The 16,681-nt window shown below is 40.4% G+C and overlaps 1 protein-coding gene across 2 annotated transcripts in view; it reads left to right on the plus strand.

Annotated features, from left to right (window-relative positions):
- The first annotated feature begins 4,828 nt into the window (after positions 1-4,828).
- Positions 4,829-16,681, plus strand: part of METAP2 (methionyl aminopeptidase 2) — a 39,791-nt gene continuing 27,938 nt past the window's right edge. Inside the window, exons 1-4 of one of the 2 annotated variants that reach the window (XM_017516034.2) lie at positions 4,829-5,104; positions 6,862-6,969; positions 12,456-12,521; positions 15,222-15,324. In XM_017516034.2, coding sequence (XP_017371523.1) covers positions 4,954-5,104; positions 6,862-6,969; positions 12,456-12,521; positions 15,222-15,324 — 428 coding nt within the window. In that variant the 5' untranslated portion in view covers positions 4,829-4,953. The remainder of the gene's footprint in view (positions 5,105-6,861; positions 6,970-12,455; positions 12,522-15,221; positions 15,325-16,681) is intronic. The other variant, XM_017516039.2, reaches the window with a different exon arrangement.

The raw sequence follows: 16,681 nt of genomic DNA on the forward strand, positions 1-16,681 counted from the left end.
CAATTCTCCTGCTTCAGCCTCCCGAGTAGCTGGAACCACAGGCGCACACCACCATGCCCAGCTAATTTTTGTATATTTTAGTAGAGACAGGGGTTTCACCATGGTCTCTATCGCCTGACCTCATGATCTGCCCGCCTCAGCCTCCCAAAGTGCTGGGATTACAGGCATGAGCCACCGTGCCTGGCCCTTGCCTGAGTTTTTTTTTTTAAACACTAGTGACTCCATTTTGACTTTGACAACTTCCACACTTCTTACTCTAGACTTTGTGAAGGTTGCAGACGACAAAATGAAATCACTTTTGTCAGACACAGACAAAATGGGGCCAGGAAGGTTGAAAGGAGAGGAGGCCTATGCTTACATGTTTAAGAATTGTTGCCAAGGACATTCAAAAAGCTCTTTTGCATCTTTCAAGCATCTCCTGATTTGATAAGGTTTACCACTAGACATTTTTTAGGACTGTGAGAATTCAGGTAAGACGTTCTCAGAACACTTATCTGGTGAGGCATCACCACCAATGAACTGACAACTCTGGCTTTAAGCCTCTAGAAACAATGATCTGTTTCTAAGCAGTTTATATAAATGTCTTTTTTGTTGGTAAAAGCTCCCCTTTCCTCACTGAGTGCACTGGAGATTTGCCATTACATGCATTCTGGATTATAATCCTTATATCTATTCCCAAGTAAACCCAACATGTTTAAAGATAATTTTCTCCTGGGTTTCTTTTTTTTTTGAGACAAGGTCTCATTCTGTCATCAAGGCTGGAGTGCAGTGGTGATGAGACGGGATAGTTCCCTTGACTCCCTTAGAGGATGGGAACTGCAGTGGCTGGTTTCACTCAGCCCACCGCTGGCCACTCCTCACGGAAGGGAGCGAGTGCAGGAACGGGGGTGAGCCACCGCTGGAACCGGCCAGTCGCTCCTCTCTGTCGGGAGCAGGCTCTATGTGGGCCCCGCAGCAGCGTCCAAGAATATTACAACCAATGCTCTTTCCGCTTTTCCGTCCAGGGATGGCCAAGTGTCAGCCAGCTCAGTGGAGAGTCAGGGTGGCAGCCCCTGTACTCTCAGGGGCTTCCTAGCTCTTGTCTGGCGTCCAGGAAGAATCACGTCACAGGAACGGTTTGAAAGGTGATAAATGAAGAAGACTTTATTGAGCAGTGGATGGCTCTCAGCGGAAAGGGAGGCTGAAAAGGGGATGGGAAGGTGATCTTTCCCAGAAGCCCACCTATCTCTGGCTGGGCGCCTCTCTGAAACTGCACGTCCGAAGTTAGCCGCATCTACCGGTATTCTCCGACACTCAGTTGTTTGTCGGCTTGCCACTCAGCCGCTTGTGTTTCCGACGCTCAGCCGCTTGGGTTGCTTTGCCAGCTGAAGTCTTTATGGGCACAGGATAGGGGTGGGGCAGGCCAAAAATGAAACGTTTTTGGGCAGAAAAATGGGGTGAGCTGTTTTCACTTAGAGCCGTGGTTCCAGGCTTAAGGGTGGGGTTTACCTGGGAGCCCAGCCCTTCTGTGACAGTGTGATCCTAGTTCATGGCAGCCCTGACTTCCTCAGGGTCAAGCGATCCTTCCACCTGGGCCTCGAGTAGCTGGGACTACAGGCACACTCCACCACGCCCAATTAATTTTTTAATTCCTTGTAGAGAGGGGATCTTGCTTGGCAGCCAGGCTGGTCTCTGATTCCTGGCTTCAAGTGATCTTCCTGCTTCGGCCCCCTAGAGTGCTGGGATTACAGGTGTGAGAAACCAAGCCTGGCCTCTAATGTCTTCTTTTTTTAGGTTGGCAATTTACATTGTCCAATAGTCACTCATGTAATTTTAAATTTTCTAGTAGCCATATTTTATTTTTATTTTTTATTTTTTTTAGCAGGATGTTTAGACATATTGTAGTCACATTTTAAAAACTAAAAAGAAACATCATTAACAATCAATCTTAATGATGTTTTTATTTAACTCGATATAAAAATTATCACAATAAGTAATAAATACAACATTATTGAGAGACTTAAAGTATTAAGTTTTTGTAATTCAGTGTGTATTCTAAATTATGGCATGACTCAATTTGGACTAGCAGCATTTTAAGTGCTCAGTAGCAACATGGTAGGTGGTCATCATTTTGTGCAGTACAGGTATAGACTCACGTCTAGATTCCCTTGCTGGACCATCTTATCTGTGTCAAAGTTCCAATTCTCATCTATTAGCTGATGACTCACATTTTTATATCTGCTCCAACTATTCTTTTGATCTCCACTTCCTTACAGTTCGCTTTCTTCACATCTCCACTTTAATGCCCCAAGACACCTCAGACTCAGCATGTCTCACATCTAGCTCATAATCTTCCCTTTCAAATCTGAAATGTTTTTCTATCACTGCTATTTACATTACATTACCAGTCAATCCAATTTCACCAGCACACAACTAAGGGGCTTCCTTGATATCTTCTTCTCCCTCAAATCCCTTATATGACTCATCACCAAGTCTTGCCTATTTTATCTCCCACATATCTCTTAAATTTATTCATTTTTTGGTCACATGCATCATCACTCCCTTTCAAGCCACTGTAATCTACTGACTTTAATAGCCTCTAAGCTGATCTCCCTGCATTAATTCTGGCCACCCTCAGCTCTACTCTGTACACTGCAGCCATGGTGATATTTTCAAAATCTAATCATGTTAATTGCAAATCTCATCAGTTTAGCTGTCTCCTCACCATTAAAATACTTAAGAGACCTGGGCACAGTTGCTCACGCCTATAATCCCAGGACTTTGGGAGGCTGAGGCGGGTGGATCACCTGAGTCAGGAGTTTGAGACCAACATGGTGAAACCCCGTCTCTACTAAAAATACAAAATTTAGTTGGGTGTGGTGATGTGTGCCTGTAGTCCCAGCTATTTGGGAGGCTGAGTCAGGGGAATTGTTTGAATCTGGGAGGCGTAGGCTGCAGTGAGCTGAGATTGCGCCATTGCACTCCAGCCTGGGCAACAGAGCAAGACTCCATCTCAGAAAAAAATACAAAGTAAAAATAAATATTAAGGGAGGCAGGTGGATCACTTGAGGTCAGGAATTTGAGACCAGCCTGATCAATATGGTGAAACCTTGTCTCTACCAAAAAAATACAAAAATTAGCTGGGTGTGGTGGCATGTGCCTGTAGTCCTAGCTACTTGGGAGACCGAGGCAGGAGAATCGCTTGAACCTGTGAGGTGGAGGTTGCAGTGAGCTGAAATCGTGCCACTACACTCCAACCTGGGTGATACAGCGAGACTCCATCTCAAAACAAACAAACAAAACAAAGCAAAACAAAACTCTCTCTAAACCTTTCCCCTCCCCTTTCCCTATTCATTCTTCAGATCTCAGCCTAATTGCTACTTCCTCAGGGGAACTCTACCAGACCGTCCTACCTAGGCAAGTCCCCTTGTAATATGCTTTCATAGCAACACTTGTAAATTTGCTTTTATTAGCATTATTGCTTGACGTCTATTTTTGTTAACTGGCTCTATGATGACAAGGATTATCTTTGTTTTTGCTCTCTAAATGTTGCCAAATCTAGGTTTATACTAGGCATTGAACACATGGATGAATGAGTGAATGAGTGACTATGCCTGCCAAGCAAACAGGAGCCGAGACAAAAGTGAGTTTGAAATGCTCCGAGGTCAGAAAGAGCTCTGAGAGCCGAGACACTGGAGAAGTAGGCGTGGCTGGATCTTGCTGGGTATTTTAAAGGACTTGGACACATGGAAGCTACCTCTATTTTTTCGGTATTATGTTTGCTTTACCAACTTTTTTATTGCTAGCCATCAACTAGGGAAAACAATTTAAAATCTAAATAGGGATAGATTTAGAGAGATAAATAAAGATATCTAAAGGAATAAGAGAAGCAGTTTTTAGTACTATTGAATAGGTGCTGCCTGAATCTTTAAGACAGAAGATGTACATTTATGCAGCTGCGGTTAGAGCCTGTGTGAGGTTTACTATAAATCCACTGGCAAGAAGGCTCTTAAAGACATTTTGATGGCCATGAAGCTTGGTGCCTAGTTTAAAACTAGTGAAAACACCTAAACTTTCTAGGTGGACAAAGCCATATTCAGGAGAAATTGAGAAGTTGGTGCAGGCGCCAATCACAATCCACTTACTCCACAAACCAAATCTCAAACTGCGATTTGAACCTGAGGTTCAAAACATAAGAGGTAAAGAAACGGACAAAATTTAATTAGTTTCTGGTGAAACGTCCTAAATCCAAAAGAACGGTGTCCGGAAATAGAGAAAACGGGGTGTGATCTTTTGCATTAATGAGAGAGACCGTGTCCCCGTGTGTCAGAATCTGTCATTCTCGTCCTGAGTTGGAAAGTGAGCGGAGTGTCAGGGAATCCCATCTTGAACTGTCGAGGGTTGAGTAGTTCAAGAAACTAACACGGAACTCCAGCTTCCAAAATTCTCTCCAGTGCCTAGACACCCTCGCAGAGAGCTGTGATTGTGAATATCAACGCAGATTTGATTAAATCTTTTAGATTTAAAAGATATGTGGAGTCATGACAGTAGAAATGTGTACAAGTGAACATATTTCTTAGCCCGTTTCCCCGCTGCCTGTGCGATTTATAAAAACACAAATGTAAAATATTTCCGTTCCAGCAGAGACGCCGCTTGCTATCGCGGGTTGCCCCTTTCCACAGGCATCTCTAGCTGACTCTAGAGCTCAAGCTTCCCTTTAGACTTCACCCTGCACGGGAGGATTTCCACCAGAAATGCCTGAGGCACGAGACGAAACAGCAGTCGGATCGGGCCCCAGCTGACTGCAGCCAGGCTGAGGCTTCAATCCGACACCCTCAGCCAAGTCCTCCACCGTCCCAGCATTCCCTGCGTCCCTATCATCGAGAGCAGCTTCCGGCGTGGCTGGTGTAGGCGGGTGAAGAAGGAGCGGGCCCTCGCCGCTCCGTCTCATTCCCTCGCGCTCTCTCTGGCAACATGGCGGGTGTGGAGGAGGCAGCGGCCTCCGGGAGCCACCTGAATGGCGACCTGGATCCAGACGACAGGGAAGAGGGAGCTGCCTCTACGGCTGAGGAAGCAGCCAAGAAAAAAAGACGGAAGAAGAAGAAGAGCAAAGGGGCTGGTGCAGGTAAAGGGAGTTTTATGTTTTCCCAGTGCCCGCCAGGAATGGCTGAACGGTTTGGCTCAGGCCGGGAGAAGGGGGCCGGGACTCGGGCTCCCGAGCCCCAGACTAGACTGGTTCTTAGGCCCGACAGGTTGGCAAAGCCGGGCTATGGATTCCAAGTCCCGAGACGAGGCGTCATCTTCTCCTATGGGACTAGAGTGCTTGTAGGGGAGAAAAGAGTACCTGAGGTTGGTGTGTGGCACCTCTGGGATCTCTGGGCCGGAGCCCCTGTGTTACCAGAACTCAGCTCCCACGCACATCGTGGCACGGTCTTGAGCTCGTGCACAGAGCACAGCCTTACCATCTTCTGCGCGGTTTGGCCGCCGTCTCAAAAATCCGATTTTGACCCGTACTGCCGCGTCTTTGCTGGTTTGCTGGAGCAAGCTAGGACATATTTTCTTTGAGGGTGGGGGTGGGGTGGTCAGATGTGATGGAGAACACATCTCCCCCCACCAGCCCCGTTCACGTTGGGGTGGTTGTTGCAGCCTGCAGTTTTGGGGTGTGTGTACATATATGTATGCCCGCGCGCTCACGTCATTAATGGCAGAATTTGTGGTGGTGATAAGAATTTTCACCTGCCTAATCCCACAGCATCGCCAAGCTTTAGAGCCTTTAGACCTGAATTATAATGCCACTCGCAGGCAGTGCAGATAGAATATTCTGTGGCCCAGAACGGAACTTCTCAGGCCTTAACTTCTGAATCCACTAGTAAGGCAAGGAGAACTGCCGAAAGTTGGATATTACGAGCTGGGAACTTAAGTGTTTTGAGAAGTCTGTGGTTTTGCTGCCCAAGCTCCTTCACCTTGAGAAAAATTATTTTTACTTGTTTCTAATTAAAATCGCCAGAGAAACAGAAAAACGGAGAAGTCAAAAGCGATTAAGATGGAATTGAGAGAGGTCGAAGAGAGCTAATATTCATCTTTCTGAAATTTTGATTAGATGGGAATGGAAGGAGAGTTGTAGCGTTGTTGGAACTCTTCCAGAGCAAAATTTAATCCCAGGAAATACTCTGGTGGCTGTTCCTGGATTTCGAGTGAAATCGAAACACTGCTGTTTGTCTTGTAAGGTGTTCAGCTGACTGATCCTAATGTATTTTTAACAGTTGTATTTCTTAATATGAATTCTCTCCAGTAGCCCGAATGTCACTTCATTTCATGCCACCTGATACTATCAATACATGTAACATATTGCTCCGATAGGTAGGTTATAATCACTTCCAGAGCAGGGGCCTGGTTTTGTGCTTAGATATTCGAGCATTTTGCTTTTTTAGTAATGGTCTATCTTTGCCTATTTATTTTGACTTTACCCAGCCCATCATATCTTCATGAAACCAGGCTGCCCTGGGGTGTGGCACATGATTCTTCTTCCTAAGGCCTTCAGCATTTATTACTTATCTGGTAATTTTAAGTAGTTGTTGAGTCTAGTTGCTGACTACTATTGAAAGTTAAACTACTTGAGGATAGAGACCAGTTTATACTTTTGTTATCTTTTAGCTACTAGTGTGTGTAATGGATATTTTGTTGAGTAACTTAATGAATGGGCAGTACTGTGTTGGTATGGAAGATTTTTCTGTCATTAAACAAATTTTGTTATGTTGATAATAATGTTTCTGTTTTTGTTTCCTGAGGAAAGGATTTGTAAGTTTTCCAGGATCATTAGAGCATATTCTAGTAGGAAAATGTCTGTATTAGATTTAATTTCTGCTATTTTATTTTGATCAGCAGGGCAACAGGAACCTGATAAAGAATCAGGAGCCTCAGTGGATGAAGTAGCAAGACAGTTGGAAAGACAAGCATTGGAGGATAAAGAAAGAGATGAAGATGATGAAGGTAAATGGTTAATTTGATCTTTGTCATTAGAAAAGCTAGAAAATGTGACGGTCCTTAATCAAAAGTTATTTATCCATATAGTCTTTTTTTCTGACATTTTGCTTGTTAGAGCCTCAGTGTCACAGATTTTAAGGAAAAGGTATTTTTAGCTAGTTTTGAAAAAGTTCCGTATGTTCATTAGCTGTTCAGATAGTACACATCTCAAATTTTAAAAATATACTTGGTAGAAGGCAAAGTAGTTAGTATTAATAAGATTGAGGGGTTGTTTATTTAACTAATATTTTTCACATACATTTACATTTAAACCTCACAAAACCAAGCAAAGTAACCTACGTGTGCTTAGATACTCAAGAATTTTGTTTTTTAGTAATGGACTGTCTTTTCCTATTTGTTTTGACTATACCCAGCCCCTCATGGCTTTACCTAGCCATCTCATTTTATAGGTAGGGAAGTGGTAGTTATGTGCTTTACCCAAAGTGACACAGCTGGTATGCGTAGAATAGAGCCAGAATTTCAAACCTAGTGCTTGATTGCAAATTTGTTCCTTTTACTCTCTCTCTCTCTTTTTTTTTTTTTTGGAGACCGAGTCTCACTCTATCACACAGGCTAGAGTGCAGTGGTGTGATCTAGGCTCACTGTCACCTCTGTCTCCTGGGCTCATGCGATTCTCCTGCCTCAGCCTCCCAAGTAGCTGGTATTACAGGCGTCTGCCACATGCCCAGCTAATTTTTTTGTGTCTTTAGTAGAAACAGAGTGTCACCATGATGGCCAGGTTGGTTTCGAACTCCTAACCTCAAGTCATCTGCCCGCCCCAGCCTCCCAAAGTGCTGGGATTACAGGCTTGAGCAACTGTATCTGGCCTGTTCCTTTTACTCTCTGTTCCAAAACTACCTCTTTTATTCTTGAAGGATCATATAGGAGTGCACTAAATTTTACTATAAATTCTTTGACCCTAGCTCCTTGTGGGTGTTTGGGTACAATACGATTTTTTTTTTTTAGACAGCAACTGCTAATTGATATTATCCAGTAAAACAGTGAAGGAAGAGATAGGTAAGAAAACTTACTATTCCCCAGCCTCTTTGGCAGGGGAAAAATGGCGCTTTCCCATTCTTTTTATTTGTAGTTGCCTGCTGCCATGAACAACTGTTCTACCTCACACACCACCAACCTGGGGTTATATCTTTAACCATTAGTTGGGGCTGTACTTTAATTGTTGTGTTAGGGTAATGTAGAGTAATTGTTTTCCTTTAGAATGATATGTTCTCTGCCTTCAAGAAGCTTATAGTGAACATTTGGTGGAAAAAAGTGCCAAGATTCAAGGGCATTATTAGCTTTTCTCTTCCTTAAATCTTATCCATTCTACGTTGGCTTATGCTTCAGATTATGAACATATTTTGAGCTCTTAATAAAATGTTCTGTAAAATTCAAGGCAATATGATAGGTTGCTGTAGACCCACTATATGTCCAATATCATAATGCTTCCTGAGCTTGTCGGGCTAGTTAAAAAATACTGGCTGGGTGTGGTGGCTTATGCCTGTAATCGAGACCAACCTGGGCAACATAGTGATACCCAATTTCTACCCCCCTCCCCCCAAGAAATCACAATGCTAATCTTGAAGTGTATCTTGTTCTGTTACACCTCTACAAAGTTGCCCCATCAGGTTGGAAATCTTCAATGTATTAAAGAAGATTTTAGGAATTTTTGTAGTTTTCTATTTCAGTAATCAGGGTAAGTCAGTACTACCTATCTGTTGTTACAAGAGGTCTTTGAGGGCGTGGAAAGCTAGTGTTTCAAGATCTTTCTCCTAATGGAACACTGGGCTGGGTGTGGTGGCTTATGCCTGTAATCCCAGCACTTTGGGAGGCCGAGGTGGGTGGATCACCTGAGGTCAGGAGTTCAAGACCAGCCTGGCCAACATGGTAAAACTTTACCATCTCTACTAAAAATACAAAAAATTAGCTGGGCATGGTGGTGGGCGCGTGTAACCCCAGGTACTCGGGAGGCTCAGGCAGGAGAATCAATTGAACCTGGGAGGTGAAGGTTGCAGTGATGAGATTGCGCCATTGCACTCCAGCCTGGGCAACAAGAGTGAAAATCTGTCTCAAAAAAATAAGAAAAAATAAAAAAGAAAACTGTGTGGTAGACAGACAAAACCGAGAGGTGAAAAGGTATTTGGGTACCTGTAATAAAAATTTATTGAAATTTGGTGATACAATTGTGAGCTGAATGCTGAAGGAAGGCTCATTGGAAGGAATAGAACTTGAGTAAAACCAAACAGAAGAAACCACCATTTTGGGTTGGGGTAATGCTGAGAAAGTATTTGAAGCATGGTGATAATACAAGCTTGCCATGCAAGGTATGGATTTATGAAGTCTTTGAGGATTTTTAAGAAATGTTATGAGCCAAGCATGGTGACTGGTGCCTATAATCCCAGCTACTTGGGAGGCTGGGGCAGGAGGATCTTTGAGTCCAGGGGGCTTCAGTATGCTATGAAAACACCTGTGACTAGCCACTGCACTCCAACCTGGGTAACATAGTGAGACCTTGTCTCTTAAACAACAAAAAAGGGAATGTTATGAAAGAATAATTTAGGTTTTATCTATATACAGGGTTGTTTAGAGAGGTGTATAGGAAAGGCAAGGAGATCATTTTGGAGTCCTCTTAGAAATAGCCTAGGCATATGGTAATGAAGATGTAAACTGATAGTCATAAATAGAAATGGAAAGGAAGGATCCAGTGAACAGTAGTGTGGAAGCAGAATTCAAAAGACTTGGAGACTTGCATTCGGGGGAGCAGGAGTAAGGCATTAGTGGACTCTGGGAGTTTGAACTTGTATGACAGAATGTTGGTGCTGTTGACTGAAATAATGAAGTTGGGAAAGAGCCAGTCAGTCACTGAGGGAGAGGTTTGCAGGCAAAGAAGAGGGTACTAAGTTTAACTTTAGATGTGCTGAATTGGAAACTGGGGTATTCATATAAAAAGTTGATCCTGTGGGCATCTAACAGTGTGCTGGAGATAGATAATTCATTCAATATATTTTGAGTCAGGCTCATTAATTTTTAATGTTGGATATGTACATACATCATATATGTATGATATATGTGTATATATATCCAACATATATATATGTATGCATGTGTATATATATCCAACATATAATTTCCCTAAAATAGTAATCACCTCTTTTTATGTTTAGGTCTATGGCTCATTTAGAATTAATTTTTCTAGATGATGCAAGGCAAAGTTTGAAAGCTTGAGGGTTTTTTTTTTTTTTTTTAATGTGGATTTCCAGTTGTCATTCAACAGATATCAATTGATTTGGGCCTGGTATTAATACAAATAAACATAAACAGCTTCTGTTGGTGGGGCCTGGTTGTTCATGCCTGTAATCCCAGCACTTGGGAGGCTGAGATGCGGTTCAAGACCAGTCTGGGCAACTTAGTGAGACCTTCTCTCTGCAAAAGATTGAAAACATTAGCTGGGTGTAGTGGTGCGTGCCTATAATTTCAGCTATTCAGGAGGCTGAGGTGGGAGGATTTCCTGAGTCTGGGAGATTGAGGCCGCAGTGAGCTGTGATCCTGCCACTGCACTCCAGCTTGGGCAACAGAGCGAGACCCTGTTACAGAAAAAGAAACAAACAAAAAACAACCATTTCTGCCTATGAAGAATATGCTGGGATGCTGTGAAAAACGGACATGTAAAAACACAAATTACAACATGGTATAGTGATTGGAGCCATAAACATAAATAGTTTAATATTCAGATCCCAGCTCTGCTGCCATCCTGGCACAAAGTTAGTTCAATAAATTTTGGCTGTTATTCTGTACTGTATACAGACACTGGATATTGAATAAGGTAATTAGCTTCAAAAGGATGAAAGTATCAAAGAAGGACATTTTTGTTCCATTTTAAAGATGAAGAAACCAGGGTAGAGAGAGACTAAATAACTTGCCTAAGGTCACACAGATGAAAAGATTTTTAGTGTATGTTTAAAGTTGGTTGTGTTATCTTGGAAGTATTTGTTTTGGGTTGTGACTAGTGTATGTAGCACTACACTAGTATGTAGCACTAGTCACATACACTAGTCACAAACTGAAACAAATACTTCAAGATACATAACCAATTTTAGCCTGGAAAAAACTGTTGTTTTTCCAGAACAGAAACTATCTTGTTTATTTTTCTGTCCCTTTTGCCTGGCACTAAAGAACTCAACAAACATTTAATGGAGTGAAGGTTACTATTAATGGTATAGTGGAGGATACGTGAATTAGATTATAATTTTTCATGTGCTTTTGATTAGGCTTTTGAATCTAAAATCCATAGTAAGTCAGCAATATTTGTATTTTGGATTTGTTGCTGCTGTTTTGATACAGGATCACCCTTCTGTCACCCAGGCTGGTGTGCAGTGGCTTGATCTCAGCTCACTGCAGCCTTGACTTCCCCGGGTCAGGTGATCCTCCCACACCTCAGCTTTCTGAGTAGCTGGGACTACAGGTGCACACCACCACCCCTGGCTAATTTTTTGTACTTTTAATAGAGTACAAAATAGGTTTTCACCATATTGTCCAGACTGGTCTCAAACTCCTGGCTCAAGTGATCCACCTGGCTCGGCCTCCCAAAGTGCTCGGATTAACAGGTGTGAACCACTGTACCTAGCCTAATATTTGTATTTCTACTGTTCTCTTTTGCCTGCTAGGTTTCTGATAATTTCATAAGATGAATATAAGAAATGGTGATTTTTGAGACTGGGTACAGTGGCTCACGCCTGAAATCCCTGGACTTTGGTAGGCCAAGGCCAGCGAATCACTTAAAGTCAGAGTTTTGAGACCATCCTGGTTAACATGATGAAACCCCATCTTTACTAAAAAATACGAAATTAGCCAGGCATGGTGGCACACACCTGTAATCCTAGATACTTCGGAGGCTGAGACACAAGAATCATTGGAACCTGGGAGGCAGAGGTTACAGCGAGCTGAGATCATGCCACTGCATTCCAGCATGGGCAACAAGAGTGACACTACATCTCAAAAAAAAAAAAAAAAAAAAAAAAAAAAAAAAAAAAAAAAAAAAAAAAAAAAAAAAAAAAAAAAAAAAAAAAAAAAAAGGAGGTCAAGTATTAGCGTTTTCATATGGTTTAACCCGTGGAAGTCCTAGATCATGTTACCTTCCACTTTGCTAAACTGCTGCTTTCTGTTTCTAAATTTTTTAGAGATGGAGTCTCACTATGTTGCCCAAGCTGGATTCCAACTCCTGGGCTCAAGTGATCCTCCCACCTCAGCTTCCCAAGTAGCTGGGACTGTAGGCACGTGCCACCACACCTGGCAGCTGCTTCCTATTTCTTGTTTCAGTGAGAGAATAAATGTAAACAAGATAAACTAACATTTATTCATTTATTGAATAGACCAAATATTTGTCTCTTTGTACTTGCTTTGTCCCTCTGTTTACGAGGTTTAAATGAACATGTATTTGAAATTTCTTTTCTTAGATGGAGATGGTGATGGAGATGGAGCAACTGGAAAGAAGAAGAAAAAGAAGAAGAAGAAGAGAGGACGTTAGTGACTTAAGTTAATCTTACTTGGTATATTAGAAGTGGTTATTTGGCCGGGTGCGGTGGCTTATGCCTGTAATCCCAGCACTTTGGGAGGCCAAGGCGGTTGGATCACCAGAGGTCAGGAGTTCAAGACCAGCCTGGCCAACATGGTGAAATCCTGTTTCTACTAAAAATACAATAATTAACCGGGTGTGGTGGCTCACACCTGTTATCCCAGCTACTTGGGAGGCTGAGGCGGGAGAATCACTGGAACACAGGAGGTGGAGGTTGAGTGGCCAAGGTCATGTCACTGCAGTCCAGTCTAGGTGACAGAGTAAGACTCTGTCTCAAAAAAAAAAAAAAGAAGTGGTTATTCACCCACAGGTTTGAAGTTGCTTAAGATCCTGATATATGTCAGGGAAATAAACTTAGGCTTAATAGAAGCAGATTTTCGTGAAACTAGTAATTATTTAGAAAATAACTTTGGCTTAACAATCCTGTATTTTCTTTAGCTGTTAGCTAAGGGATGTCAATGTGAATTGGTTGCATTTTACTGCAAGTTAGGGATGAGTTTCTAAAAATTTTATGATTTAAAACTTGCATAATTTAAAAAATTCTGTCAGGAATGGCTAAAATGGTGCCACTGTGGTGGTAGGGTAAACGTTGTTTGTAATTTACCTTCCAGCTTTTAAATTATGAGATTCTTCATGAATATTTAAAGAGGAGTCCCATTATTTAAAATGTGTACATATGGTGAGACTTTATTATTGATTATAACTTTTATATTGTACTATCAGATTTGTATAAAATGTCCTACTTGTTTTGAGTTTCTATAAATGGCACAACCAAACATCATCAGGGACCTGAAAATATATTAGTGAGACTAAGGGGAGATTTCATAGTATTGAGGAAGAAAGGTTGGGTTGAGAATCACAACGTGTAAGTTTTAATCTTAGATGCCATTTGGGCTGTTGGAGACCACTGAATGTCTGGTTATGCCTTCCTTTAAAATTTTTCAGGCTAAAATTTTATGAATCAGAATTTTGGGGGTTTGATAGTCATTCACCTATTCTCTACGTGGAGGTAGGATAGCCTTCTTTGTGTTCAGACATCCATCCTTACTAGATCCTTCTACTCTTAGATGAGGATGTCAACTATTCTTGTAAGCCTGTGAGGGCGCATGAGTCTGTATTTGCTGAGCACAGGATACTTGCATTCCAGGAATCTTCTAGGGGCTATAATGTCCTATTCTTTCTACTAAAAAAAAATCATTAACATTTTGGCTATGAGAAATAGTATTACCTGAGAATTACTTAAGAGACACCGATTTCTAAAAAAAAAAAAAGCCATGCCTGTTTCTCCAAGAACTCTACAATTGCTCCTATATGAAGGCAGACCAGCAGGGAGGAGTGTTGTTAGAGGACTGTTTTATATTTGCACTTGATAGAATTCTTCTGACAGGTGTTTAAGTATGATGCCATTAACCTTTGTTGTGCTTCCTCTGAGGATGTTGTTAAATGTACTGTTTATTATATTTATTTATGAGCATTCTCTAGAGCTACTTCTTTTTTTTCTGCTTAGTATCAAAGATAATTGTGTTTTTTTCTGAGTATCAGTCTACTTTATCTCAGAAACATTGTGACCTATGTAAATAACTTTTTTTTTTTTTTAATGTTGGCTACTAAAGGGCTTAGAGCCAAATGTGTGGTTTTGTGTTGGTCTTATTTCAAGCACTATTTTATGTTGTTCTTGTTTTGGTTTTTACTAGTTTACTTTGAATGTCTGACTTGTTTATTTTTTATATCCTGGTAGACTTCTTGAATCATTTCTGGAACAAACCAAATAATACAGTCATGGGCAGTTCACTGTCCTCATTTTCCTCATCTATACAGTGGAAAAATCATAAATGATAGTTAATGATAACTATAGTACAGATTATTATAGATAATTCATGGTTTTATATAATAACTTGGATGTAGTACATTATAATTTCAAAGATTATCCAAGATTTCATCTGATCGTTCATTTTGTAGATGAGGAAACTGAGGCTTGGTACTATTTAGTCATTTGTTCAAGTCACAGCTAATAAGTGGTAAAGACTAGATTTCAACTTTGATATTTTGATTACAAAATCTATGTTTTTTATCTAATGATCTTTTTGAGTCCCTTATGTAATTTATGCACAGTATAAAAGGCATCTTTATCAGATTTGTAGATGAGATAAAGTTGGGGTAATAAAATACTTTGACAAAAATCAAGATTTCAGAATTGATTATATATGCTCTTAACTTTTATACCTAATATGCCCTTGAAATAATAGTTGTGCTTGATTAATATATATTAGGTTTATATTTTTATTTTATTGCTATAGGACGACTTATTACTTTGGTTTGTGTTTTGAAACCCAATGTCTCTATGCTATTTCATCCCTAGTACAGTGAATGAAGATGGAAACATTAGAAGTGTGCTTTTTGTGAAGGCATATACCGTTTAAATACATAGTGGTGTTCTGAGGAGTTAAAAATTTCTTTTCCCAAGCAGCAATAAATCAGTGAGGAGGTGGCCAGCGTGTTGAAGTGTCTTCTGTTCTTAACTGTGACAGCAAGGAGGAGGTTCCTTAAAATCAGAACATATAACAACCATTAGGAACTGAGAAAACTCTAATAACTGCTTAATTTTGTTTATAACTACAGAAGTTAATCCTTTATTTGTATCTCACAGCAAAAGTTCAAACAGACCCTCCCTCAGTTCCAATATGTGACCTGTATCCTAATGGTGTATTTCCCAAAGGACAAGAATGCGAATACCCACCCACACAAGATGGGTAAGGATCATCAAATCACTTCCAGTTTAACTTTCGGCAATTGTAGCTTAGCAATAAACAGATTTGACGTTTCTCAGAGCTTTGCTCCACTACTTTATAAATGCTTGTAAATTTCTTGTGAAGAAGATGCAGTAGAAGCCCTCTTACCCAAAATGATTGGGACCAATAACAGGTTGGTTAATTTAAAAATTATCTTAAACCGAGGATCACAAAATAAAAATTCTTGTAGACAAAAGTTAACGTAAACAAATTCGTTTTTCACCTCTCTTCAAATTTGGATATAGATTAGCACTTGCCTGCCCCCTCCCCCCCCCATTTATGTATTCATAATGCATTCTCTACAATTCCATTTTGGGTTTCTGAGTGATGTAAGGGTTGATGCCTGCTATATCTTTACTTTTTTTTCCCTGAAACCTTTTGATAGTTTTTACCTACACTTAATTTGACAGAAGTATTTTTTGATGACTTAACCTTCTTGAGATTTATCAGGATAGTTTTCATGGAAAGTTTTTTTGATGTAACATTATTAGATCACATAATTACTGTAACAAGTACAGATGACTTAAACAGTCTTGAGACCAAATTCACCTGATTCTTCAAGGTGTCCTGTAAGGATACATTTCAGATGGTTAGCAGAAGTGGCATTATGTAGACATATTGAAAGCATGGAAGCTGGGACCAAACTATCTGCATTTGAATCCCAGTTCTAACACTTACTAGCTTTGTGACTTGGGCAAGTAATTATCACATCTGTACTTTCATTTCCTCATCCATAAAATGGGCACTCTGCAGGGTTGTGAAGAATGATGTATGAAAAACACTTAGAAGAGTAGATGCATAAGAGTAGATGCATAGTGAACATAAAGCAAGCTAGTTGCTGTCATTCAGAATAGGAACCTGTCAGTCACCATTTTTATAATACCATGAACATTGATCAGTATGTTTTACAGAGGGAGTTAAGAGTTTTGCTTAATCCAGTGGTTGCAATCATTGGTTAAGAAAGCTTCTACTGTAGCTCTTGTTTTGTTGGCCTGTAAAGACACCATTATTTTTCTTTAAACATAAAAAAGAAAAAAGAAAAGAAAAAAGAACATACTGTTAACATTGTCACCTGCTCCCTTGTTTCCAATTATGAATGTTCTTAGGGGATAAGTCTGTAAAATTCTGGCATTTTATGGCATGGGCTTCTTTTCTTTGAATTTGAAATCATCAGTTGTCCCTATCTTAAAACACATTTTTAAAATGTCGCAGATACAGATAATTTTACATTAATAAATTCTTATAGTACACATGATGTGATCACATTTATTTTAAAATATAATCTCTTAATTTTTTTTTTTTTTTTTTTTTTTTTTTT

Source organism: Cebus imitator, unplaced genomic scaffold (genome assembly GCF_001604975.1).
Source record: "Cebus imitator isolate Cc_AM_T3 unplaced genomic scaffold, Cebus_imitator-1.0 Scaffold18, whole genome shotgun sequence".
NCBI classification, from domain to species: Eukaryota; Metazoa; Chordata; class Mammalia; order Primates; family Cebidae; genus Cebus; species Cebus imitator.